This window comes from Oncorhynchus mykiss, chromosome 12 (genome assembly GCF_013265735.2).
Source record: "Oncorhynchus mykiss isolate Arlee chromosome 12, USDA_OmykA_1.1, whole genome shotgun sequence".
Lineage (NCBI taxonomy): Eukaryota > Metazoa > Chordata > Actinopteri > Salmoniformes > Salmonidae > Oncorhynchus > Oncorhynchus mykiss.
Genome location: NC_048576.1, coordinates 44,220,352 through 44,243,730, shown reverse-complemented (window position 1 = coordinate 44,243,730; position 23,379 = coordinate 44,220,352). Strand labels below are relative to the sequence as shown.

At 41.5% G+C, this 23,379-nt stretch overlaps 1 protein-coding gene and 1 pseudogene across 1 annotated transcript; both read right to left on the bottom strand.

Moving 5' to 3' along the window:
- Positions 1–5,763: 5,763 nt before the first annotated feature.
- On the bottom strand, positions 5,764–8,761 carry LOC110537652 (annotated as a pseudogene).
- Positions 8,762–18,107: 9,346 nt separating this feature from the next.
- On the bottom strand, positions 18,108–22,750 carry LOC110537651 (creatine kinase M-type). Its single transcript, XM_021623857.2, has 8 exons — positions 22,486–22,750; positions 20,736–20,942; positions 20,179–20,333; positions 19,878–20,010; positions 19,491–19,662; positions 19,238–19,361; positions 18,923–19,112; positions 18,108–18,639 (listed from the first exon to the last, which is right to left on the bottom strand). Exons 2-8 carry the CDS (start codon positions 20,926–20,928, stop codon positions 18,461–18,463), a joined length of 1,146 nt encoding a protein of 381 aa, XP_021479532.1. The 5' UTR covers positions 20,929–20,942; positions 22,486–22,750; the 3' UTR covers positions 18,108–18,460.
- Between the last annotated feature and the right edge of the window lie 629 nt (positions 22,751–23,379).

Below are 23,379 nucleotides of genomic sequence, written 5' to 3'. Positions count from 1 at the left end.
GGAGCAGCTTCGGTACAAGTCTTTGAATGTCCTTGAGTTGCCCCGCCAGAGCTCAGACTTGAACCCGATCGAACATCCCTGGAGAGACCTGAAAATAGCTGTGCAGCGACGCTCCCCATCCAACCTGACAGAGCTTCTCTGTAGAGAAGAAATAGGAGAAACTCCCCAAATACAGGTGTGCCAAGCTTGTAGCATCATACCCAAAAATAATCTAGGCTGTAGTCGCTGCCAAAGGTGCTTCAACAAAGTACTGAGTAAAGGGTCTGAATACTTATGTAAATGTAATATTTCAATTTTTTATTTTTAATACAATTGCAAAAATGTCTAAAAACCTGTTTTTCGCTTTGTCATTATGGGGTATTGTGTGTAGATTGATGAGGAAAATGTTTTATTCAATCCATTTTAGAATAAGGCTGTAACGTAACAAAATGTGGAAAAATTCAAGGGGTCTGAAAACATTCCGAATGCACTGTAGATCAAAACTGTGGTTCGTAGCGCTATACATTTTTTCACCTTCAAACATCTTTAGCTATCTGTAGCTTTGGTTTCCTGCACACACCCTTGGAAAGTAATTCCTTTGCCAAATTCCTATTCCGTAGAAACTCTTTTATCCCTCTGATTGGCTGGGATCAATGTCTGTGTTGGCACTGGTCATCATCAATAATCATATCATGCCATTTCTAAGCATTTTATCCCCTACCTCTCACGGTTTGATCTCTCCCTTTTACCTTTCTTGAACAGAGTTGAATTCAAGTCATGAAACAGTTGCACAGTGAGTTGTTCCTCAGCATAAACTAGTTTAACTCAATGTCTAATGACTAAAAGGGTGACTGGGAAAGCCATTTTTGTTTCAATGCAAAAGCAGTTCAGTGCAGAACATTGTGCCCTTGAACGCCACATGGCTTTGCCAAAATGCAAAGCTGTCAGGCTTCATAGTGAACCAAATCTGGAACAGACCTGGGTTGAAATAAATGATTATTTAACATTTCAAATACCCTTAGATACTCTGCCCTAAACGTTGGGCAAAAAGAGAGAGTATTTTAGTAATATTTTTTTAAACAATATTTGCCCACTGAAATAGGCTACATAGTTCAGAGAAACTCGATATAGAAACTCAAATAGAGATAATACTTGATCCAGATCTGTTTTGGAATAAGTCATATTTCTTTCAATGTGATGCAATGCCATTTTGTTTGGATTCTATTCCGTGCCCTGATGTTTTATCTTCAGCTATCTCTCAACATTGAAGGTGAACATCAAAATCAGTTTTTTTCCCTGAGGTAACTGCAACTGTCCAATCCCATTCCTACTGTTACACATGCCTCAACTCTGACACCCTTTAGCATTTTGGCACTGGTTATCTTCAGATCAAACTGGTTTTGTCTACTGTTGATGACGGTGGGTTGCTGTGAGGTGTGGGGGGAGGAATGCATAGACACACAGATGAGTCATTTAGAGAGAGAGAGCCTTAAAGGCAGTGTGACTGGGATGCTGTGTTTTCCCTCTTGCACCCCTTATGCCTACATATAGTACATGTTCAATGCTGGAAAATAAGCTAAAAAAGGCTTCCTCACATTCCCCCCTGATAAGAATGAATGATGTACTATGATGTTCATGTAGGCTACAAGATTTCTGCCTGATTATTTACTGGTAATACTCTCGAACTCAGTTGTGGCTTTTTGCTCATGGTGACATAACCAGTCAGAACAACGTGGTCATTTAACTTTGGATCTCTTTTTTTTTATTTCAATCTTCACCACAAGCGTTTTTACTGTCCGTATGTCCGTTTGTTTTTGCAATCCTCCTCTTGTTTTATTTTTCGAAAACACTCCCAGCTGTCTTCCACTTCACAGACACGTCGTTAAATCATCTCTTCAGAACCTCCTCAGTGCCGTTTGGTCTGCTACGCTGCCACATGACAGGATCCCCTATAGAGGAGAGCAATACTAATCTACAACAATACACAGCCCTCAACAGTACAGACAGATAGATTCACGGGCCTGAGGAGGGTCAGTCCTATAACATTGTGGTGTATATTAGCATTAGGTAATATAGACCTTGATGCACTTTGCTTTGACTTGAATCAGCTCCTTCCAGTGGAATCTCGGGCAAAGCCCACAACGAGCCACTGGAGGGCGCCAATGTCTTAAATGTGAACACTTCAATTTGTGGATATTTGCACAGGTACTTTATTTATTTTTTAGAATAATATCGTAATAAAAAATCTGCATTTATATCAGCCAGTTTATGGCTGTATAGAAAATATATGAATATAGTATATATCTTAGAGCTCAAGGTTTATTTATAGCTAGAGCAAGGGAAGTACTTCTAGTTTAAAGCAGTTTCTGTCAATGACAATGTGGAACAATACCAACCTGCAATCCTGCATGACTTCAAAGTTTGGGTTTTAGGGAGGGGGGGGGGGTTGAAATGATTCATATCCATTATTCATAAAAATGCAGTCAGTGTTTGGATATATATATATATATATATATATATATATATATATACGGTACAGAGAAATGGTACCAAGTACAAATGGCAGGCTTTTGGCCAATTGCAATGATTTCAGTCAATCTTCTATTACTTACAGGGAAATTGGTTCAATTTGGACAATTTTACTTCCTGAATTCTGCAAATGTAACTTAAAAGGATTATCCACTGGGTTTTCAGAAATGTACTTCACAAGTCTCTGATTTTCTCCACCCGCATAACAAAATGTAAAATGTGTCTAATGTGTTGTTGCAAATTCTGACATTTTAAATTGATGTTTCAATTCACACTATCCCTGATAAACACAAATGTCAGGCAGATCTGATAGGAAAACCTTGGGTGCGTTCAAGCAATAGTAACGTCTGTTTAAGTCTTTACAGAATTAAAGTAAAGCATCTGGTTGATGAACATGCTAAGGTGAAGGAAAAAAATGATGGGCTGACATTGTTTCCAGGTGGAATATAATACAAACCTATGAAATGCAGAAAGATAGTTCAATGTGTGCTGGTATGCCTATAAGAGACTGTCTGTGGTATAGATGGTTGTTGAACACAGTATTGTGACCCCAGGGGCTCAGTATTTAAGTAATGTACATTGTCATGCTAGAACTGTTTATTTTTGGAAATGATGTAATATGCAATAGAGGCCAATGAAACGGATGAACAGACACATTTTGACCTGGACGCCTAGTTCTGTACACCCCTTGACCCATTCAGAAACAAACAATGTGAGATTGTGTTACCCAAAAGCCCTGTTGCTTTTGGTCTAGAGAGAAAGTGAGAAACATGGAGCGGACGAGAAATTAAAGTCACAGATGTTGCCATTGTTTCTTTGTTTTTTGTTTGTTTGATGGATTTCTATGTTCGCCTCATGATTGAGCATCAATTGATTCTTGCTGTTGATCTTACTACAGATAATAACTTCATTTGACAGTTAGGCTTTTGGAAAACATCTTGACCTACCACCCAGCAAACACACAACCACCACACAAAGCTATATAAATGTTTACTCCAGGTTGTGAGCGTCAACGTGCCCTTGCTACTTCGTAACAACACTTCGAATACCCTGTAAGTGCTACACTGTCTTAACAACAGCGCCTTTAACTATTAGTATATTCTACACCCTACAGTGTTAAAAAGTACATTCTATTAGAGGCAAAATATTTACACAGAGCTGGTTTTGTATAACATTTCACGTTTACACCCTATACTGTTCAAATGTAGTCACTATTAGAGTTTACATTTACTCGGATGCAGTTTATTTGTAACACTTGACGCCAGTGAAGAGTAAATACAACAATAGGCAGTGTTAGCCAGTGTTAATGTTCAACTATTCACAGAGTAACAGAAACGTTGTAAATGGTTAGAAAGCTAACCCTTTTGAAATTGTAATATTGATATACAGTGCCTTGCGAAAGTATTCGGCCCCTTGAACTTTGCGACCTTTTGCCACATTTCAGGCTTCAAACATAAAGATATAAAACTGTATTTTTTTGTGAAGAATCAACAACAAGTGGGACACAATCATGAAGTGGAACGACATTTATTGGATATTTCAAACTTTTTTAACAAATCAAAAACTGAAAAATTGGGCGTGCAAAATTATTCAGCCCCCTTAAGTTAATACTTTGTAGCGCCACCTTTTGCTGCGATTACAGCTGTAAGTCGCTTGGGGTATGTCTCTATCAGTTTTGCACATCGAGAGACTGAAATGTTTTCCCATTCCTCCTTGCAAAACAGCTCGAGCTCAGTGAGGTTGGATGGAGAGCATTTGTGAACAGCAGTTTTCAGTTCTTTCCACAGATTCTCGATTGGATTCAGGTCTGGACTTTGACTTGGCCATTCTAACACCTGGATATGTTTATTTTTGAACCATTCCATTGTAGATTTTGCTTTACGTTTTGGATCATTGTCTTGTTGGAAGACAAATCTCCGTCCCAGTCTCAGGTCTTTTGCAGACTGCATCAGGTTTTCTTCCAGAATGGTCCTGTATTTGGCTCCATCCATCTTCCCATCAATTTTAACCATCTTCCCTGTCCCTGCTGAAGAAAAGCAGGCCCAAACCATGATGCTGCCACCACCATGTTTGACAGTGGGGATGGTGTGTTCAGCTGTGTTGCTTTTACGCCAAACATAACGTTTTGCATTGTTGCCAAAAAGTTCAATTTTGGTTTCATCTGACCAGAGCACCTTCTTCCACGTTTGGTGTGTCTCCCAGGTGGCTTGTGGCAAACTTTAAACGACACTTTTTATGGATATCTTTAAGAAATGGCTTTCTTCTTGCCACTCTTCCATAAAGGCCAGATTTGTGCAATATACGACTGATTGTTGTCCTATGGACAGAGTCTCCCACCTCAGCTGTAGATCTCTGCTGTTCATCCAGAGTGATCATGGGCCTCTTGGCTGCATCTCTGATCAGTCTTCTCCTTGTATGAGCTGAAAGTTTAGAGGGACGGCCAGGTCTTGGTAGATTTGCAGTGGTCTGATACTCCTTCCATTTCAATATTATCGCTTGCACAGTGCTCCTTGGGATGTTTAAAGCTTGGGAAATCTTTTTGTATCCAAATCCGGCTTTAAACTTCTTCACAACAGTATCTCGGACCTGCCTGGTGTGTTCCTTGTTCTTCATGATGCTCTCTGCGCTTTTGACGGACCTCTGAGACTATCACAGTGCAGGTGCATTTATACGGAGACTTGATTACACACAGGTGGATTGTATTTATCATCATTAGTCATTTAGGTCAACATTGGATCATTCAGAGATCCTCACTGAACTTCTGGAGAGAGTTTGCTGCACTGAAAGTAAAGGGGCTGAATAATTTTGCACGCCCAATTTTTCAGTTTTTGATTTGTTAAAAAAGTTTGAAATATCCAATAAATGTCGTTCCACTTCATAATTGTGTCCCACTTGTTGTTGATTCTTCACAACAAAATACAGTTTTATATCTTTATGTTTGAAGCCTGAAATGTGGCAAAAGGTCGCAAAGTTCAAGGGGGCCGAATACTTTTGCAAGGCACTGTATTAGGGCTCCCGAGTGTTGCATTGGTCTAACTTGCTGCATCTCAGTGCAAGAGGTGTCACTACAGTCCCTGGTTCGAGTTCAGGCTGTATCACATCCGGCTATGATTGGGAGTCCCATAGGGCTGCGCACAATTGGTCCAGCGTCGTCCGGGTTTGGCTGGGGTAGGCCGTTATTGTAAATAAGAATTTGTTCTTAACCAACTTGCCTAGTTAAATAAAATATATATATATTAGTGTAGTGTGAGACAATACGACAAGAGTGTTAACTCTACATTGAGTGCATGACCAAGAAAGACGTCAGCATCTGTATTTGTTCATGGAGATTATTGGACCACAGTTTCAATGATAACTTTTACTGATACATTTTAACAACCCATGTGATGCCACATCTGTCAGACAAGCCCGACTACAGTGGATGCTGATCCCAGGACATTACCGACTGAATAGGAGAAAAGTGAGAAAAAATGGCAGAAGGAAGAAAAATAAATGGGTCTGTGTTCTGGGTACCAGATTCCTCTAAAGTCGGGCCAGTCATGGGCCATAACAGCACCCAACAGCAGGGGGAGACGGGGGCTTGTCAAACAAGAAGTGGTCATTGGTCAGCTGGTCCTGCTTGGCATCTGTCATGCCCTTCAGGGGGTAGTGCTTTCCCTTGAACACACCGTCCAGGGTGTTTAGAGCTGGAGACACAGAAAAACCCATTAAATATTATGTTCTACCATCCTCCAACTCTTAACAGCTAGAAGCTGTTCAATAAGAATTCTGGACCTGTATCCACAAAGCGTCTCAGAGTAGGAGTGCTGATTTAGGTTCAGGTCCCCACTTATCCATAATCATGTTGTTTCTGGAGGAAAAAATGTAGCACTTTGTTAATACGAGCCTTATCTATATTTCCAGTAAACTCCCTTTCGCTCACCTTACTACCTAGCTTCATGCACAATCCTGTGATTGCATGAGTGGCTATTGGTAGATGGGAGGCTCACCCTTGACGGACAGTCTCTCCATTGCTCTGCGGTAACCACGGCTGTCGTGGAGGGGCAGGGCATATCCCTTGATGCTGCGGCTGGTGCGCACATGGCTGGACAGGACGTAGTTGGGGTCCAGGTCATCACCTCCCTACACAGAATCAAGGTCACAACTGAGTTTTAGACCTGAACATTTGAAGTGACTCAAACAACTTTGTGAATCCCAACCCCCTATGTCCTGAAGAGATTATTCAAAACATTTCCACACTACTTTTGCTCAGCAGTACTCCTCCTATAGTGAATGAAACCCATCAAACATGTCAGAGGAACGTCTCTACCTTCAGGTTCTTGAAATTCAGGTCCGTCTTGTGCTTGTCTGTGGGCTTGTAACCACTATGACGGTCTGAGATGATGGGGTCCAACAGATCCTTGAAGACCTCGTAGGACTCCTCATCACCAGCCACTCAGCCAATGGTCATGATGAAGGGGTGACCTGAAGACAGAGAGAGGAGAGGAGGGTAAGAAGGCAGCACATCTAAGGAGTAGGCTTACTGACTTTAATATACCACTCTGTGGTGTAAAAATATGCAAGACTTCAAGAAAGTGTGTGATATGTAAAATGCAAGTTACACATACAGTATTACAAGATTCCCCAACTGGTGGGCCGTCAGCCGAATTTGGCCCGCTTGTGATTTTATTTGGCCCCCCATGTTTTCTGAGCAAAAAACCCAAATTTTTTATTTATTTATTTAATTGTTGGACATAAAAGACTGTAAAAACACCATCAAATCAGCTCCAAGTTATATACATTTCGGAAATTTGTTCCCAAGTATTCCTACACATAATAGAGACGTGAGTGTATACAAATTTAAGCAAGGTTTGAAATGGTTATGCTTTAGTCAAATATTATATATGTTTGGGCTTCTTGCGGTCAATATGCAGTCTACAAATTATTTGTAATTATGTTACGGCCCCGTAACCATCTGCTCAAGAAAAAAATTGGCTCGCGGCTGATGATCCCTGCAATATTATATTCGCTAACATGGATATGGGAGCAGGTATCTATTGTATGAAACTAAAAGCCCACAAACATTGTTGCAGCTTGTGCATATGTTAAACCTGCAAATACCTTTGCGAGCTTCCCGTTTTCTGCTCAGAAACTCATGAGCAATGACTCCCGCTAAAACTGACAGTTGGCCATTTCTCCTCAGTTTGAGTTTGGTTTTCACCATGAACAAACAGTTTACCAATTCACCTATATTACAATGTTGCATTATTGAAACTCTTTAACTGGGTTCTTGTGTCCATCCCACTCAATGACTGGAGTGCAGTCTTGGTTATAGGCTACATCATCTCCCAGGCAGCACCAACTCCTACCACTTCATCCAGGGTTGCAAAGGGAGGGTATTACTGGAAAGAATTTTGGTAACGTTCACATTTGTTTTCCATTTTATTTTATCAGATGATATCTAGTAGCCTTTTTGGGTACTTCAGATTATCACAGGTGTGTGTAATTAAATCTGGACCTCTGTGTGGCCTTGTACATGTACACAGTGGTGTAGTGGAGGGTAAATGTAAGTAAATGCAGTTTGGCCATTTTTTTTGTTCCTATACATTTTAACCACTGTATTCTTAACCCCGACCGGCAATAACACTGCATGTAAAATGTATTAAGATTATTATAATTTTTTTAATTAGAATGACAAAGCTGTAAAAAATCTACCTAAATATAAACCGTCAACTTAGTGGATACCATTGGTGTTTAATATGAGGGTTTCAGCATTAAATATACATATTTTTAAATGTACACACTTTTATTTATTTTACTATGACAATATGTTTTTATTGTAAATGTTTTTTTTTGCAACCATAGTCTAGGCTATATTATATATTATGGTATTGATATCTCTTAAGCGATGGCATTATGATTGATTATGATTGATTGATGCCTAAGCTTTAGCTCAGCAGGCTACAATGGTTGTGCAGACTATTGTAGGGATATCTGCTCAGTTCTACTTCTGAGAGTTGTGTGTTTGAGGTGGTTATTGTCTATCCTCAGGGGGTGTATAGGAGATGTGTGGCACTCACTAGGGTTGTCGACACCTGTCTGGATGCGGTCATCCTGTGTGAAGCCTGGAGGAGGTTTGCTTGCCCCTCAGCTTGGCGTACATGTCCTTGGTCAGCACCTTGGCCATGTGGTTGATGTGCTTGGTGAGGTCAGGGTACTCCTCCTCAACTTTGAAGTTGAGTTTGAAGTTGTTGTGGGTGTCACCGAAAGGCATGCTTGCGTTTCTAACACTGTGGGGGGAAAAAAACCTCTTTGATCTTTAGATTTTTATTGTCCATAATTTGCACAGAAAAACAGCATCGTACAGACACATTAGGAATCCCTGAATGGCTTTGAAACCACCAAATATGATAGTAACCTATCAAGAATGTTCCCAGACACTGACAGTCGAGGAGATTCAATAGAACAGCTGCAAAGACTAAACGGTATCCTAGTAACAATATCCATGTGCACTGTGTCAAGTTATTCAGAATAGTTAAGGGGGAGCGCTTATGCATTGGATATTTTTAACACCCTCACCCCCCGACCTCATAACCTCTTCAACATTCCACCCACCATATATAATCCTCACCATATATAATCCTCTCTTCAGTCCCCTTACCACTATCTCACACTCAACCCCTCTCTTGAACACCCCTACCCTTCATTCCCTTTGTCCACTTACACACACTGACCAAAAATATAAACACAACATGTAACGTGTTGGTCCCATGTTTCATAAGCTGAAATAAAAGATCCCAGAAATGTTCCATTCGCACAGAAAGCATATTTCTCTTAAATTGTGAGCACACATTTGTCTACATCCCTGTTAGTGAGCATTTCTCCTTTGCCAAGGTAATCAATCCACCTGACAGGTGTGACATGTCAAGACGCTGATTAAACAGCATGATCATTACACAGCTGCATCTTGTGCTGGGGACAATGAAAGGCCACTCTAAAATGTGCAGTTTTGTCACACAACACAATGCCACAGATGTCTCAAATTTGGAGGGAAAGTGCAATTGGCATGCTGACTGCAGGAATGCCCACCAGAGCTGTTGCCAGACAATTTAATGTTAATTTCTCTACTATAAGCTGCCTCCTATGTCGATTTACAGAATTTGGCAGTATGTCAAACAGGCCTCACAAACGCAGACCACGTGTAACTACGCCAGCCCAGGACAACCACGGACCTCCACATCGGGCTTCTTCACCTGTGGGATCATCTGAGACCGGCCACCTGGAAAGCTGATGAAACTGTGGGTGTGCACAACCAAATAATTTCTGCACAAACTGTCATAAACAATATCTTCTCCAGGGTCTTGTCCTGACTGCAGTTCGGTGTCATAACAGACTTCAGTGGGCAAACGCTCACCATCACTGGCAAGCTGGAGAAGTGTGCTCTTCTCAGATGAATATTTGTTTCAACTGTACCAGGCAGACAGTGTGTATGGCGTTGAGTGTGTGAGCGGCTTGCTGATGTCAATGTTATAAGCTACGAACAACGAACACCATTGCATTTTATCAATGGAAATTTCAATGCACACTGATACCATGACGAGATCCTGAGGCCCATTGTCGTGCCATCCATCCACCGCCATCACTTCATGTTCCAGCATGATAATGCATGACCCAATGTCGCAAGGATCTTTACAATATTCCGTGAAGCTGAAAATGTCCCAGTTCTTCGATTGCCTGCATACTTACCAGACATATAACCCATTGAGCATGTTTAGGATGCTCTGTATCTACGTGTACGCAGCATGTTCCATTTCCCGCCAATATCCAGCAACTTCGCACAGCCACTGAAGAGGAGTGGGACAACGTTCCACAGTCCACAATCAACAGCCTGATCAACTCAATGCGAAGGATGTGTCGTGCTGCATGATCACACTAGATACTGACTGGATACTGACTGGTTTTCTGACCCACGCCCCTTCCTTTTTTTAAGATATCTGTGACCAACAGATGCATATATGTATTCCCAGTCATGTGAAATCCATAGATTAGGGCCTTATACATTTATTTAAATAGACAGATTTTTTTATATGAACTGTGACGTGGTAAAATCTTTGAAATTGTTGCATGTTGTGTTTATATTTTTGATTAGTATACATATTCACCCCATACATTACACTCACACTGCAAAGAGAACAAACGCAGCCCCCCTTCACTTTACAGTATACAGGTAACTGCCAACATAAAGGAAAACTTGAGTAATTGAGGGATACAAAGTATATTGAAAGCAAGTGCTTCCACACAGGTGTGGAATTAACATCCCATCATGCTTAGGGTCTTGTATAAAATGCTGAGCAGGCTCAGTTGCCCATTATTTTGGCTACAATGGCTAGAAGAATAGGTCTCAGTGACTTTAAAATAGGTGTGATTGTTGGCACGTCTGGCAGGAGTTTCAGTGACGAAGACTGCTCAACTTGCTGATGTTTCAAGATAAGCCATGGCCGTCTGAGTCACCAGATCTCAACCCAATTGAACACTTATGGGAGATTCTGGAGCGGGGCCTAAGATAGCATTTTCCACCACCCTTAACAAAATGCCAAATTATGGAACTTATTGTGGAAGAATGGTGTCACATCCCTCCAATAGAGTTCGAGACCCTTGTATAATCTATGCCAAGGTGCGTTGAAGCTGTTCTGGCAGCTCGTGGTGGCCCCACACCCTATTAAGACACTATGTTGATGTTTCCTTTATTTTGACAGTTACTTGTAGCTCCCTACCCTACAGTGTGATCACCCTATCAGCATTTTCATTGTCAAATATGTCAAGAGAATCTGACACGTAGCCTATGAGATATTTTCAAATATCAATTGATTTTAAACTCAAACCAATTCACCAGAATGCCAGTGGTTTAAAGTACTGAAGTTAAAATAATTTAAAGTACTACGGGTATCTGTACTTCACTATTTATAGTTTTGACTACTTTTACTCCACTACATTCCCCCCCAAAATAATGTACTTTATACTCCATGCATTTTCCCTGACACCGAAAAGTAGTCGTTACATTTTGTATGTTTAACAGAACATGAAATTGGTCCAATTCACACACTTATCAAGAGAACACCCCTGTTCGTCGCTACTGCCTCTGATCTGGCAGACTCACTAAATGCAAATTATTAATTCGTAAATTATGTCTGAGTGTTGGAATGTGCCCTTGACTATCCATAAATAAATAAAAAAACAAGAAACTTGTGCCGTTTGGATTGCCTAATAGAAGTCATTTGTAAAAAGCTTATTTTTGCAATTACATTTACCTTTGATGCTTAAAAACTTATTGGGGATAGCCCCTTTTTTTCCCAATTGTCACCTAAAATGACCCAAATCTAACAGCCAGTAACTCAGGCCATAAAGCAAGGATAGGCATATTCTTGGTACCATTTGAAAGGAAACACTTTGAAGTGTGTGGAAATGTGAATTGAAGGTAGGAGAATATAACACAATAGTCAATAATCTATTAGAAGAAAATATAAAGAAAAAAACGACCATATTTTTTCCACCACCATCTTTGAAATGCAACAGAAAAGTCCCACGTCTAGCCATCACTTTGGTTGTAATTCCAATGGTGTCGACAAGAGGGCATGTGCAGACGGACAAGTTTAGCAGCTACATTTTGCGACAGATATGGGGTTTCCTGATACTCCCGTAAAACCCAGCTCATTGGCTATCTGTCTAGCTTTGTTTGACCCCGATTGGTGCTTATTTGACAAAATTACAGTTGATAAAGTGAAGATTGCCCGTGTTATCGGCGTGCCATGAAGGCATCGCTCTCTGATCAAATTTGGTGTCCTATAGGATAGGGTAGCCTAGTGGTTTGAGTGTGGACTAGTAACTGGAAGGTTGCAAGTTCAAACCCCCGAGCTGACAAGGTACAAATCTGTCGTTCTGCCCCTGAACAGGCAGTTAACCCACTGTTCCTAGGCCGTCATTGAAAATAAGAATTTGTTCTTAACTGACTTGCCTAGTGAAATAAAGGTAAAATAAAATACTACACCCCTAATGATATAGTGAAGTCTGGTTATGTTCTAGGATCTCAATCTTTAGAATTAGATTTTCACAGATTCCTTTTTTTGAAAATTGAACGAGTGTAAATACAAAATCGATCGTGCATGCTATATGGACCTTTTTAGGATATGAAAAATGATTGTATCTAACAAAACGACACATCATGTTATCTCTGGGACCCGTTGAATAATAAATCAGAGCAAGATTCCAGAATGTCAGTACACATTTCACCTTCAGAGGGGAATTTATCAAACCTATCGCGGTGAAAAAAGTGTTTCGTTGTTAAGAGCTCTTCTCAAACAATAGATATTTGCAGTAATATCTACTGTAAATTGTACAGTGCAGTTCTATTAACAAGAATTTAAGCTTTCAGCCGATAGAAGACACTTATATGTACCGACATTTGTTGTTTCTTGTCCATTAAAATAACATCAAAATGATCCGAAATACAGTGTAGACAATGTTAATGTTATAAATGACTATTGTAGCTGGAAATGGCTGATTTTTTTATGGAATATCTACATAGTCGTACAGTGGCCCATTATCTGCAACCATCACTCCTGTGTTCCAATGGCACGTTGTGTTAGCTAATCCACGTTTATCATTTTAAAAGGCTAATTGATCATTAGAAAACCCTTTTGCAATTATGTTAGCACAGCTGAAACCTTGTTCTAATTAAATAAGCTATAAAACTGGCCTTCTTTAGACTAGTTGAGTATCTGGAGCGTCAGCGTTTATGGGTTTGATTACAGACTCAAAATGGCCAGAAACAAAGACCTTTCTTCTGAAACTCATCAGTCTATTCTTGTTCTGAGAAATGAAGGCTATTCCATGTGAGAAATTGCCAAGAAACTGAAGATCTCGTACAACGCTGTGTACTACTCCCTTCGCAGAACAGCGCAAACTGGCTCGAACCAGAATAGAAAGCGGAGCGGGATTCCCCGGTGCACAACTGAGCAAGAGGACAAGTGCATTAGAGTGTCTAGTTTTAGAAACAGACTCCTCACAAGTTCTCAACTGGCAGCTTGATTAAATAGTACCCGCAAAACACCAGTCTCAATGTCAACAGTGAAGAGGCAACTGCGGGACAAATGAAGAGTTGGGATTTTGCCTGAAGACCAGACAAGAATGAAGTAACTGTCCTTGGGATCAGATCCTGTTCATCAGAGCCACAACAAACTCTGAAGGTCTTTGCCTCAGTTTAAATACCAGGCAGACACACAGCCATATTCTGGCCATTTTATTTTCTGCACGATTAGCAGTCCGGTTTGGTATGCTCTGCCCCATGACAGGATCCCTTATAGGAGAACAATACTAGTCCTACAGAACACAGACATATAATGAATCTTGTCTTCCCTCCTCCTCAACCTTTACACCTTCTATAGTCAAGTTTCAACCTGGGGTTACATTAGGAATTTAGTGGCGGGGGAGCCCTTTTTTGGAACTGTAGGCTTCACTGTGGGAACCACACATGCTGAGATCATCCGTTCACCTACTCTGCGTCTCACATAGACATGGCGGTTGGAACCAAAAATCTCTAAATTGGACTCATCAGACCAAAGCACAGATTTCCACAGGTCTAATGTCCATTGCTCGTGTTTCTTGGCCCAAGCAAGTCTCTACTTCTTACTGGTGTCCTTTAGTAGTGGTTTCTTTGCAGCAATTCAACCATGAAGGCTTGATTCACGCAGTCTCCTCTGAACAGTTGATGTTGAGATGTGTCTGTTACTTGAACTCTGTGGGCTGAAATTTCTGAGGCTGGTAACTAATGAACTTATCCTCTGCAGCAGAGGTAACTCTGGGTCTTTCTTTCCTGTGGCGGTCCTCATGAGCGCCAGTTTCATCATAGCGCTTGATGGTTTTTGCGACTGCACTTAAAGAAACTTTCAGAGTACTTCAACTTTTCAGAATTGACTGACCTGCATGTCTTAAAGTAATGATCGACTGCCATTTCTCTTTGCTTATTTGAGTTGTTCTTGCCATAATATGGACTTGGTCTTTTACCAAATAGGGCTATCTTCTTTATACCAACCCTACCTTGTCACAACACAACTGATTGACTCAAATGCATTAAGAAGGAAATTACACAAATTAACTTTTAACAATGCACACCTGTTAATTGGAATGCATTCCAGAAGCTGGCTGAGAGAATGCCAAGAGTGTGCAAAGCTGTCATCAAGGCAAAGGGTGGCTAATTTGAAGAATCTCAAATATAAAATATATTTGGATTTGTTTAACTCTTTTTTGGTTACTACATGATTCCATATTTGTTATTTCATAGTTTTGATGTCTTCACTATTATTCTACAATGTAAAAAATAGTAAAAATAAAGAAAAACCCTTGAATGAGTAGGTGTGTCCAAACTTCTGACTGGTACTGTATGTCCCCAGAATTACCATGTAGTCCAAAAAGTTGACTCAAGTTTGCCAAAAAGCACCTGGAAGCAACTGGATGATTATCAAGACTCTTGGGAGAATGTTCTATGGACAGATGATTCACAAGTATACCTTTTTGGATGACATGGGTCCCATTGTACCTGGCGAAAACCAAACTGCATTCCACAAAAAGAACCTCATACCAACGGTCAAGCATGGTGGTGGTAGTGTGATGCTTTGGGGATGCTTTGCTGCCTCAGGACCTGGACGACTTGCCTTAATAGAAGGAACCATAAATTCTGCTCTGTATCAGAGAATTCTACAGGAGAATGTCAGGCCATCCGTTTGTGAGCTGAAGCTAAAGTGCAGCTTGGTCATGCTGCAAGACAATGATCAAAAACACACAGTCAAGACTACATGAAAATGGCTAAAAAGCAAAGTCCAGACCTAATCCCAATTGAGATGTTGTGGCAGGACTTGAAACGAACAGTTCATGCTTGAAAACCAACAAATGTCATTGAGTTGAAGCAGTTCTGCATGGAAGAGAGGGCCAAAACTCCTCAACAGCGACATGAGAGACTGATCAACAACTACAGGAAGTGTTTGGTTGGAGTCAATGCAGCTAAAAGTGGCACAACCAGTTATTGAGTGTAAATGGGCAATTACTTTTTCACACAGGGGGTGTTGCGTAACTTTGTTAGTTAAATACATAAAATAAGTATCCATTTTTCTTTTTGTAAACTCAGGTTCCCTTTATCTAATATTAGGTTTGGTTGAAGATCTGATAAAAGTCACTATCAAAAAATTTGCAAAAATCAGAAAGGAGCAAATACCTTTTCACTGTGTGTCATTTTAATAGTGTAATGCAAACCAAAGTTTTCATAAATGGCACCTAATGTAGGAAAATTCTGTTAACTTCACCAAATAATAATAATAATAATGAATGGTATTTACACGGAACAAAAAGATAAACGCAACATGCAACTATTTCTAAGATTTTACTCATTTACAGTTCATATAAGGAAATCAGTCAATTTAAATAAATTCGTTAGGCTCTAGTCTATGGATTTCAATTTACTGGGAATACATATGTATATGCATCAGTTGGTTACAGATACCTTTAAAAAAACGGTAGGGGCATGGATCAGAAAACCAGTCAGTATCTGGTGTGACCATTTGCCTCAAGCAGCGTGACACATCTTCTTCGTATAGAGTTGATCCGGCTGTTGATTGTGACCTGTGTGGAATGTTGTCCCACTCCTCTTCAATGGCTGTGTAAAGTTGCTGGATATTGGCAGGAACTAGAACACGCTGTCCTACACGTCGATCCAGAGCATCCCAATCATGCTCAATGGGTGAAATGTCTGGTGTTTATTCAGGCCATGGAAGAACTGGGACATTTTCAGCATCCAGGAATTGTGTACAGATCCTTGTGATATGGGGCCGTGCATTATCATGCTGAAACATGAGGTAATGGCGGAGGATGAATGACACGACAATGTGCATCAGAATCTCGTCATGGTATCTCTGTGCATTGAAATTGCCATCGATAAAATGCAATTGTGTTCATTGTCCGTAGCTGATGCCTGCCTATACCATAACCCCACTGACACCTCTGTTCACAACGTTGACTTCAGCAAACCACTCACCCCACACCATACATGCTGTCTGCATCTGCCCGGTACAGTTGAAACCGGGATTCTTCAGTGAAGAGCTGACTTCTCCAGTTTGCCAGTGGCCATCGAAGGTGAGCACTTGCCAACTGAAGTCGGTTACGACGCCGAACTGCAGTCAGGTCAAGACTATTTAAGAGGATGACAAGCACGCAGATGAGCGTCCCTGAGACGTTTTCTGACAATTTGTGCAGAAATTCTTCAGTTGTGCAAATTCAGCTGTCCGGGTGGCTGGTCTCAGATGATCCCACATGTGAAGAAGCAGTGTGTGGAGGTCCTTGGCTGAAGAGGTTACACGTGGGCGGCAGTTGTGAGGCCGTTTAGACGTGCTGCCAAATTTTCTAAAATGACATTGGAGGCATCTTATGGTAGAGAAATTAACATTAAATTCTCTGGCAACAGCTCTGGTGGACATTCCATGGTAATTGCATGCTCCCTCAACTTGAGACATCTGTGGCACTGTGTTGTGTAACAACACTGCACATTTTAGAGTGGCCTTTTATTTTCCACCTGTGTAAGGATCATGCTGTTTCATCAGCTTCTTGATATGCCACACCTGTCAGGTGGATGGATGATCTTGGCGAAGGAGAAATGCTCACTAATAGGAATGTAAACAAATGTGTGCCTATGGAACATTTCTGGGATATTTTATTTCAGCTCATGAAACATGGGACCAACATTTTACATGTTGCGTTTATATTTTTGTTCAGTATATTTAGCGCTTTCAAGGTCTCAAAGTCGCTGATAAGGACCCAAAGTCGCTTTAACTACTGATGTTCTTATAAACACGCCTCCAATTCTTCTGCTGAAGGCCCTGACATGCTGTGTGACCTTTCATGAATTTGCAGGAAAGTTGTCAAAAACACATTGCATAAACATAAAAAACAAACATTCTTGGAACTTTAAAACTACCTCCCTAATGTTCATGGAAATATACATTTTCCAGGGAAATGTACAAATATGAATGGCTACGCATTGTTTACGGTTTATGTTGTTGTTAAGTGATAAATATTTAACATCACTTGTTTGTTGCTGTTGCTCTTACTGTTGATAATTACTCATGTTCATGCTTTATTGTTGGACAGTTAGGCTTGTTAATAGCATATTTGCCTACTATCCAGCTAAAACACAACCACCACACAATTTTGTTTCAATGTTGATTCCAATTTGTGGGCCTCAACCTGCATTGCTACTTTGTAACAACACTTTGAAAACCCTGCCAGTGCCTGTGTGTTAAAAAGGTAGTCACTATTAGAGTTAAGACATTTCTGAGGGATTACAATTTTTTTGTTACACCATAGTAGAGGGAATCCAACAATAACCAACAGTGTTGGCCAATGTTAACTTAATTTGCAACTATTTACAGAATATCTGTGAAATTGAAAGCGTACAATTAACTCTGTGTACTGTGGGACCATATAAACACTTTTTTATGGTTAAAGTGAACAATGTTAGACTTGTTTTAACATTTACAGTGACTTATCACGAGTGTATGACCAAGAAAGACCAAGCTATGTTGACATCCGTTTTGGTTCATGGGGCCAGGTTTATTGAATCACAATTGAAATGGTAACTTTTTAGAACCAAAGTTCAAATTAAGGTGACGCCACATCTGTCAGGCAAGCCGACTGTAGTGGAGACTGATCCCCTGATGTTACTGACTGAACAGGAGAGAAGTGGGAAGAAACGTCTGAAGGAAGAAAAGGAAGAAAAAGGAGAAAAAGAAAAAGGCTGAAGAAAAAGATGTGAGCAGCAGTCAAGAGTCTCTAGAGCGACCATCAGTTTCCTCTGCGCGGTAGTTGGTTTGGCTCGATTTCACATGACTTGACAGTAGAAAAACAAAAGATGAATAGCGACGTCAACAACTCTTTACTTCTGGGCGGGGATCATGCCGTCGATGGCCTCTCCCTTCTCCAGCTTCTTCTCCATCTCCACCATGAGCTTGACACCATCGACCACCATCTGGACCTGATCCACCTCAGAGGAGCCCAGACGGTCAGCGTTGGAGATGTCGAACACTCCACCCACGGAGGCGGTGTCCACGCCACCTGGAGAGAGCGAGGAAAATGGGGAGAGAGGCGAGTGTAAGTGTTTGTCTCAGACTATCTCTGCATCCCTACTGATACTATAAATGATCCAGATGTCAACAAAATACAGACTCAATGAATTAACAGCTGTGGGACATGGCTATTTCATAATAGCTTTCGCTCATGCTAATCTCCTTTTACATGTTTTGTTGTGAAAGGGAAGACAGCTGTGATCTGTGACGAATTAGAGTTGAATATATCAGCAGCTGTTCTGGATGTGTTTTTCTGTTGTGCGTGTGTGTACCTGTGCCACGCTTCTGCAGACGCAGCCTGCCCAGGATCTCCTCGAACTTGGCATGTGTGCTCAGCTTGGGCAGCTTGACGTGCACTCCACCACGCAGGCCGGTTCCCAGGTTGGATGGGCAGGTCAGCACATAGCCGAGATGCTCGTTCCACATGAAGCCGTGGTTGTGCTTTTTGAAAGTCTCCTCAATCTGTCAGGTAAGAGAAACAACCATATATCAACATTGTTGTCTTTGTCTCTCTTTGTTTCATGTATTTCCATTGTTTTAGGGGTGTTTTTGGGCCATATCAAAATGGTTTGAGTACAAGAACGTACCCTTTTCAGACCAACGCAGAAGCGTCTGAAGACCTCCTTCATGTTGCCACCCTTCTCCATGGAGATGACACGCAGGTGATCCTCCTCATTCACCCAGACCAAGAAGCTTTTGGCATCGTTGTGCCTTCAGAAAGGAGGGACGGGGTTTCACATGACGCATCGCCACGATACATTGTGGGATGTTCTGCACAATACACCATCTGTTTCCACAAACAGTATTGTTTTGGTGTGGGCCTGTGCTCGGGTTACTCACCAGATTCCTCTTGCGTCGGGCCAGTCACGGGCCATACCAGCACCCAGCAGCAGGGGGGAGACGGGCTTATCAAACAAGAAGTGGTCGGCGATCAGCTGCTCCTGCTCGGCATCGGTCATCTTATTCAGGGGGTAGTACTTTCCCTTGAACTCACCATCCAGGGTGTCCAGGGCTGGAGAGACAGAAAACCCCTCAGTTTCCCCTCACTCTTAACATGGTATCTCCTATATGGAGTTATTTGACGCCATGCACAAGTCATTGCAACTAAGGATTCACTTTTGATCTCCATCTCAATTTCCGATAAATACCCTTTTGTTAGTTTTACTGTCTAGCTTCATGAACAATCCTATGGATGCATATGTAGCTATTGATAGCTGGGTGGCTCACCCTCGACAGACAGTCTCTCCACTGCTCTGCGCTCGCCACGGCTGTTGTGGGGTGGCAGGGTGTATCCCTTGATGCTGCGGCCGGTACGCACACGGCTGGACAGGACGTAGTTAGGGTCCAGGTCATCACCTCCCTACACAGAAACAAGGTCACAACTGAGTTTTAGACCTGAACATTTCAACAAGTCTGTGATTCCCAACCTCCTATGTGCTGCAGAGATACCGTTGCCATCTTTCCATTCTACATCTAATCGAGAATGAAACCAAGAAAACATGTCCAACAAATGTATACAAAGCCCTACCTTCAGGTTCTCGAAGTTCAGGTCGGTCTTGTGCTTGTCTGTGGGCTTGTAACCGCTATGACGGTCTGAGATGATGGGGTCCAACAGATCCTTGAAGACCTCGTAGGACTCCTCATCACCAGCCACGCAGCCAACGGTCATGATGAAGGGGTGACCTGAAGACAGAGAGAGAAGTGGCTGTAAGAAGCCAGCAGGTCTACAGAGTACAAACATTAATATACCACTATGTGGTGTATGCTGCATATTGAATACATGTGAAATGTATGCTGCATATTGAATAAGGTAACCTGCAAATCTAGTATCATGTATGGTTGTGGTATTAGTATGTCTTGACTGTAAATGGGATATAAGCATCTGCTAAATGGCATGTATTATTTTTATATGTTTTAATTGCAATGATATTACGATCTATTGATTCTTAGAGCGCTAACTTGGTTGTGCAGACTGTTGTAGGGTTTTGATACCTGCTCAGCTTTATCTTTGACAGGGGTGTATTGTGTGTTTGCGGCGGTTAGTGACTATCCACCGGGGTTGTGTGGGAAATGTATGTCACTCACCAGGGTTGTCTACACCGGTCTGGATGACGTCATCCAGGGTGAAGCCGGAGGGGGTCTGCTTGTCCCTCAGCTTGGCGTACATGTCCTTGGTCAGCACCTTGGCCATGTGGTTGTTGTGCTTTGTGAGGTCAGGGTACTCCTCCTCAACTTTAAAGTTGAGTTTGAAGTTGTTGTGGGTGTTACCGAAAGGCATGATTGTGTTTAATACTGCAGGGGAGAAAGAAAATAGGAAATCTTTAGATCTTTAATGTCTATTTGCACAGAAAACAACCCACAAAACCTAATATTAACCTATCTGAAATGAAGTTCCCTGACACTGACAGTGGAGTAGAGTCTATAAGGAGCGCCGTCCACTGTGTCATGATTCTGTTTGGAATAGATAAGCAGGAGAAGCACGTTTGTTGGATATATTTAAACACCCTCACCCCAACCTCTAACATTCCACCCCTAACCTATATTACCTTTCTCCCTTATGCATGGAACATATTTCCACACCGTCCACTCACACAAAGAGCCCCCCCTCACAATATAGCCCCATACCCTACAGTGCGATCACTCAACACGTTGGGTCCTATCCATCAGAGAGACCAACTGGCTGTTGTGCCATTACCTTTTCCAGCCCCTCTTGTTTTTTATAGTTCTTAACACAAGGGTCAATTGATTTTAAAGGCCAACTCATTAATTGAATTGTATTCACTATACTTGATAGGTCATTTACCAATTCACAAATTGTATTTCTTTCTTATTATTTTTTTTTCAACTTTTATCCCATTTTCGTGATATCCAATTGGTAGTTACAGTCTTGTCACATCGCTGCAACTCCCATACGGACTCAGGAGAGGTGAAGGTCGAGAGCCATGCATCCCCCGAAACACGACCCTGCCAAGCTGCACTGCTTCTTGACACACTGGTCACTTAACCCAGAAGCCAGCAGCACCAATGTGTCAGAGGAAACACTGTACAACTGGCAACCGAAGACAGCTTGCGGGCATGTCACAAGGAGTCGTTAGAGCACGATGGGATAAGGACATCCCGGTCGGCCAAACCCTCCCCTATAACCCGGACGATGCTGGGACATCTGGCCGTAAGTATTGACACAGTTGTTGCATCACATACCCATGTCCAAAGGCAATGAAAGGATGTGACTGTTACAGTAACTGTCCGAAAGCAACTGCTAGACATTCAAGCTATTTTTTTATATATTTTTTTACACCTGTTCCAGAGATGTTTAGACGCCTCATACTGTATCGGATTGTGAGACACTTACTTATTTACCTCAGTATCCACACTAGAGAACTATTTGCTGAAACAAACCTTATAAAACTTTGCAACAGTTCACAACTTCACAACTTCATTTTTTCAAAACGAATCGGTCTTTGTCAAACGAGCCAAGAGAATCAGACTCCTACTAAAATATGCTGTCAAATATTCTACTGATCTGAAACGTTTCCAGAATGCCCCATATGTACATTTACATTATTGATTTTGCATCGTTAAGCCTATTCATTTTTTAAGTATGATGACAATTAAAAGGCAAAAGAAAGACAAAAGAAAAGTAGCTACATGTGCAGGAGAGGTAAAGCACCTCCCCCCAAAAATTATTTAGCTAACTCTAAAATGACATGTTGTACACCTATTCTCCCCCCAAAAATGTTTTTGCTCAGAAGCTTTTCCAAGTCCAACTAATCAAAACCACCAACCTGGCTTCCCAAAGCTTTAGCTATTCATACAAAGCGCAACATTGAGTTACCTGCACACCAGACAAGAAAAAAAGTAACAGTCCTTGGGATCAGATCCTGTTCACCAGAGCCAAAATATAGAGGTCACCCAACTCTGAAGGTCCTTGCCCTCAGCTTATATACCGGGCAGACACGCAGCCATTGGCTGCCCATTTTACTGCATTCCGGTCTCTCATTGGCCCAAGCCGGTCTCTGATACACAGTTTACTTTACGGAAGGACTGGATTTACATCTTAGTCATCCAAGACGAGGCTGCAGCTGCACACTCACCCTCTGAACCCCTCCCGCCCCTCCCCTGTCCCCCTGCCATAGTGCCTGTGGAGGGGATCTGGTGTTTTTTGGATTCCATCCAAGATTTTTGCAGTCGACTCCAGACTCCTGCTAGCAGAGTAATTGGAATTGACTCTCTTGACTCCAACTCCAAAACGAAAATAATCAAGGCTAATCAATACGTCAGCTTAGCTGCTTTTTTTTTAAACATTAATTTAAAACACAATAAAAGGACAGCTGGTAGCTGCTCTTTAATTGAGAAACATGCTATTGTATTATAGATATATGTATCTAACACTATCCTACAATAATTGATTCTAGCGAAATTCAGACCCCTTACTCAGGACTTTGTTGAAGCACCTTTGGCAGCGATTATAGCCCTGAGCTTGGCAAACTGCATTTGGGGAGTTTCTCCTATTCTTCTCTGCAAATCCTCTCAAGCCCAGGTTTGATGGGGAGCGTTACTGCACAGCAATGTTAAGGTCTCTCCAGAGATGTTCGATTGGGTTCACGTCTGGACTTGTTTCCAAGTCCCTGCCAATGATAAACCTCACCACAACATGATACTGTCACCACCATGCTTCACTGTAAAAAGAAAGCAAAGGGACAATGAAAACTCTAAAAGTCTACTCTGA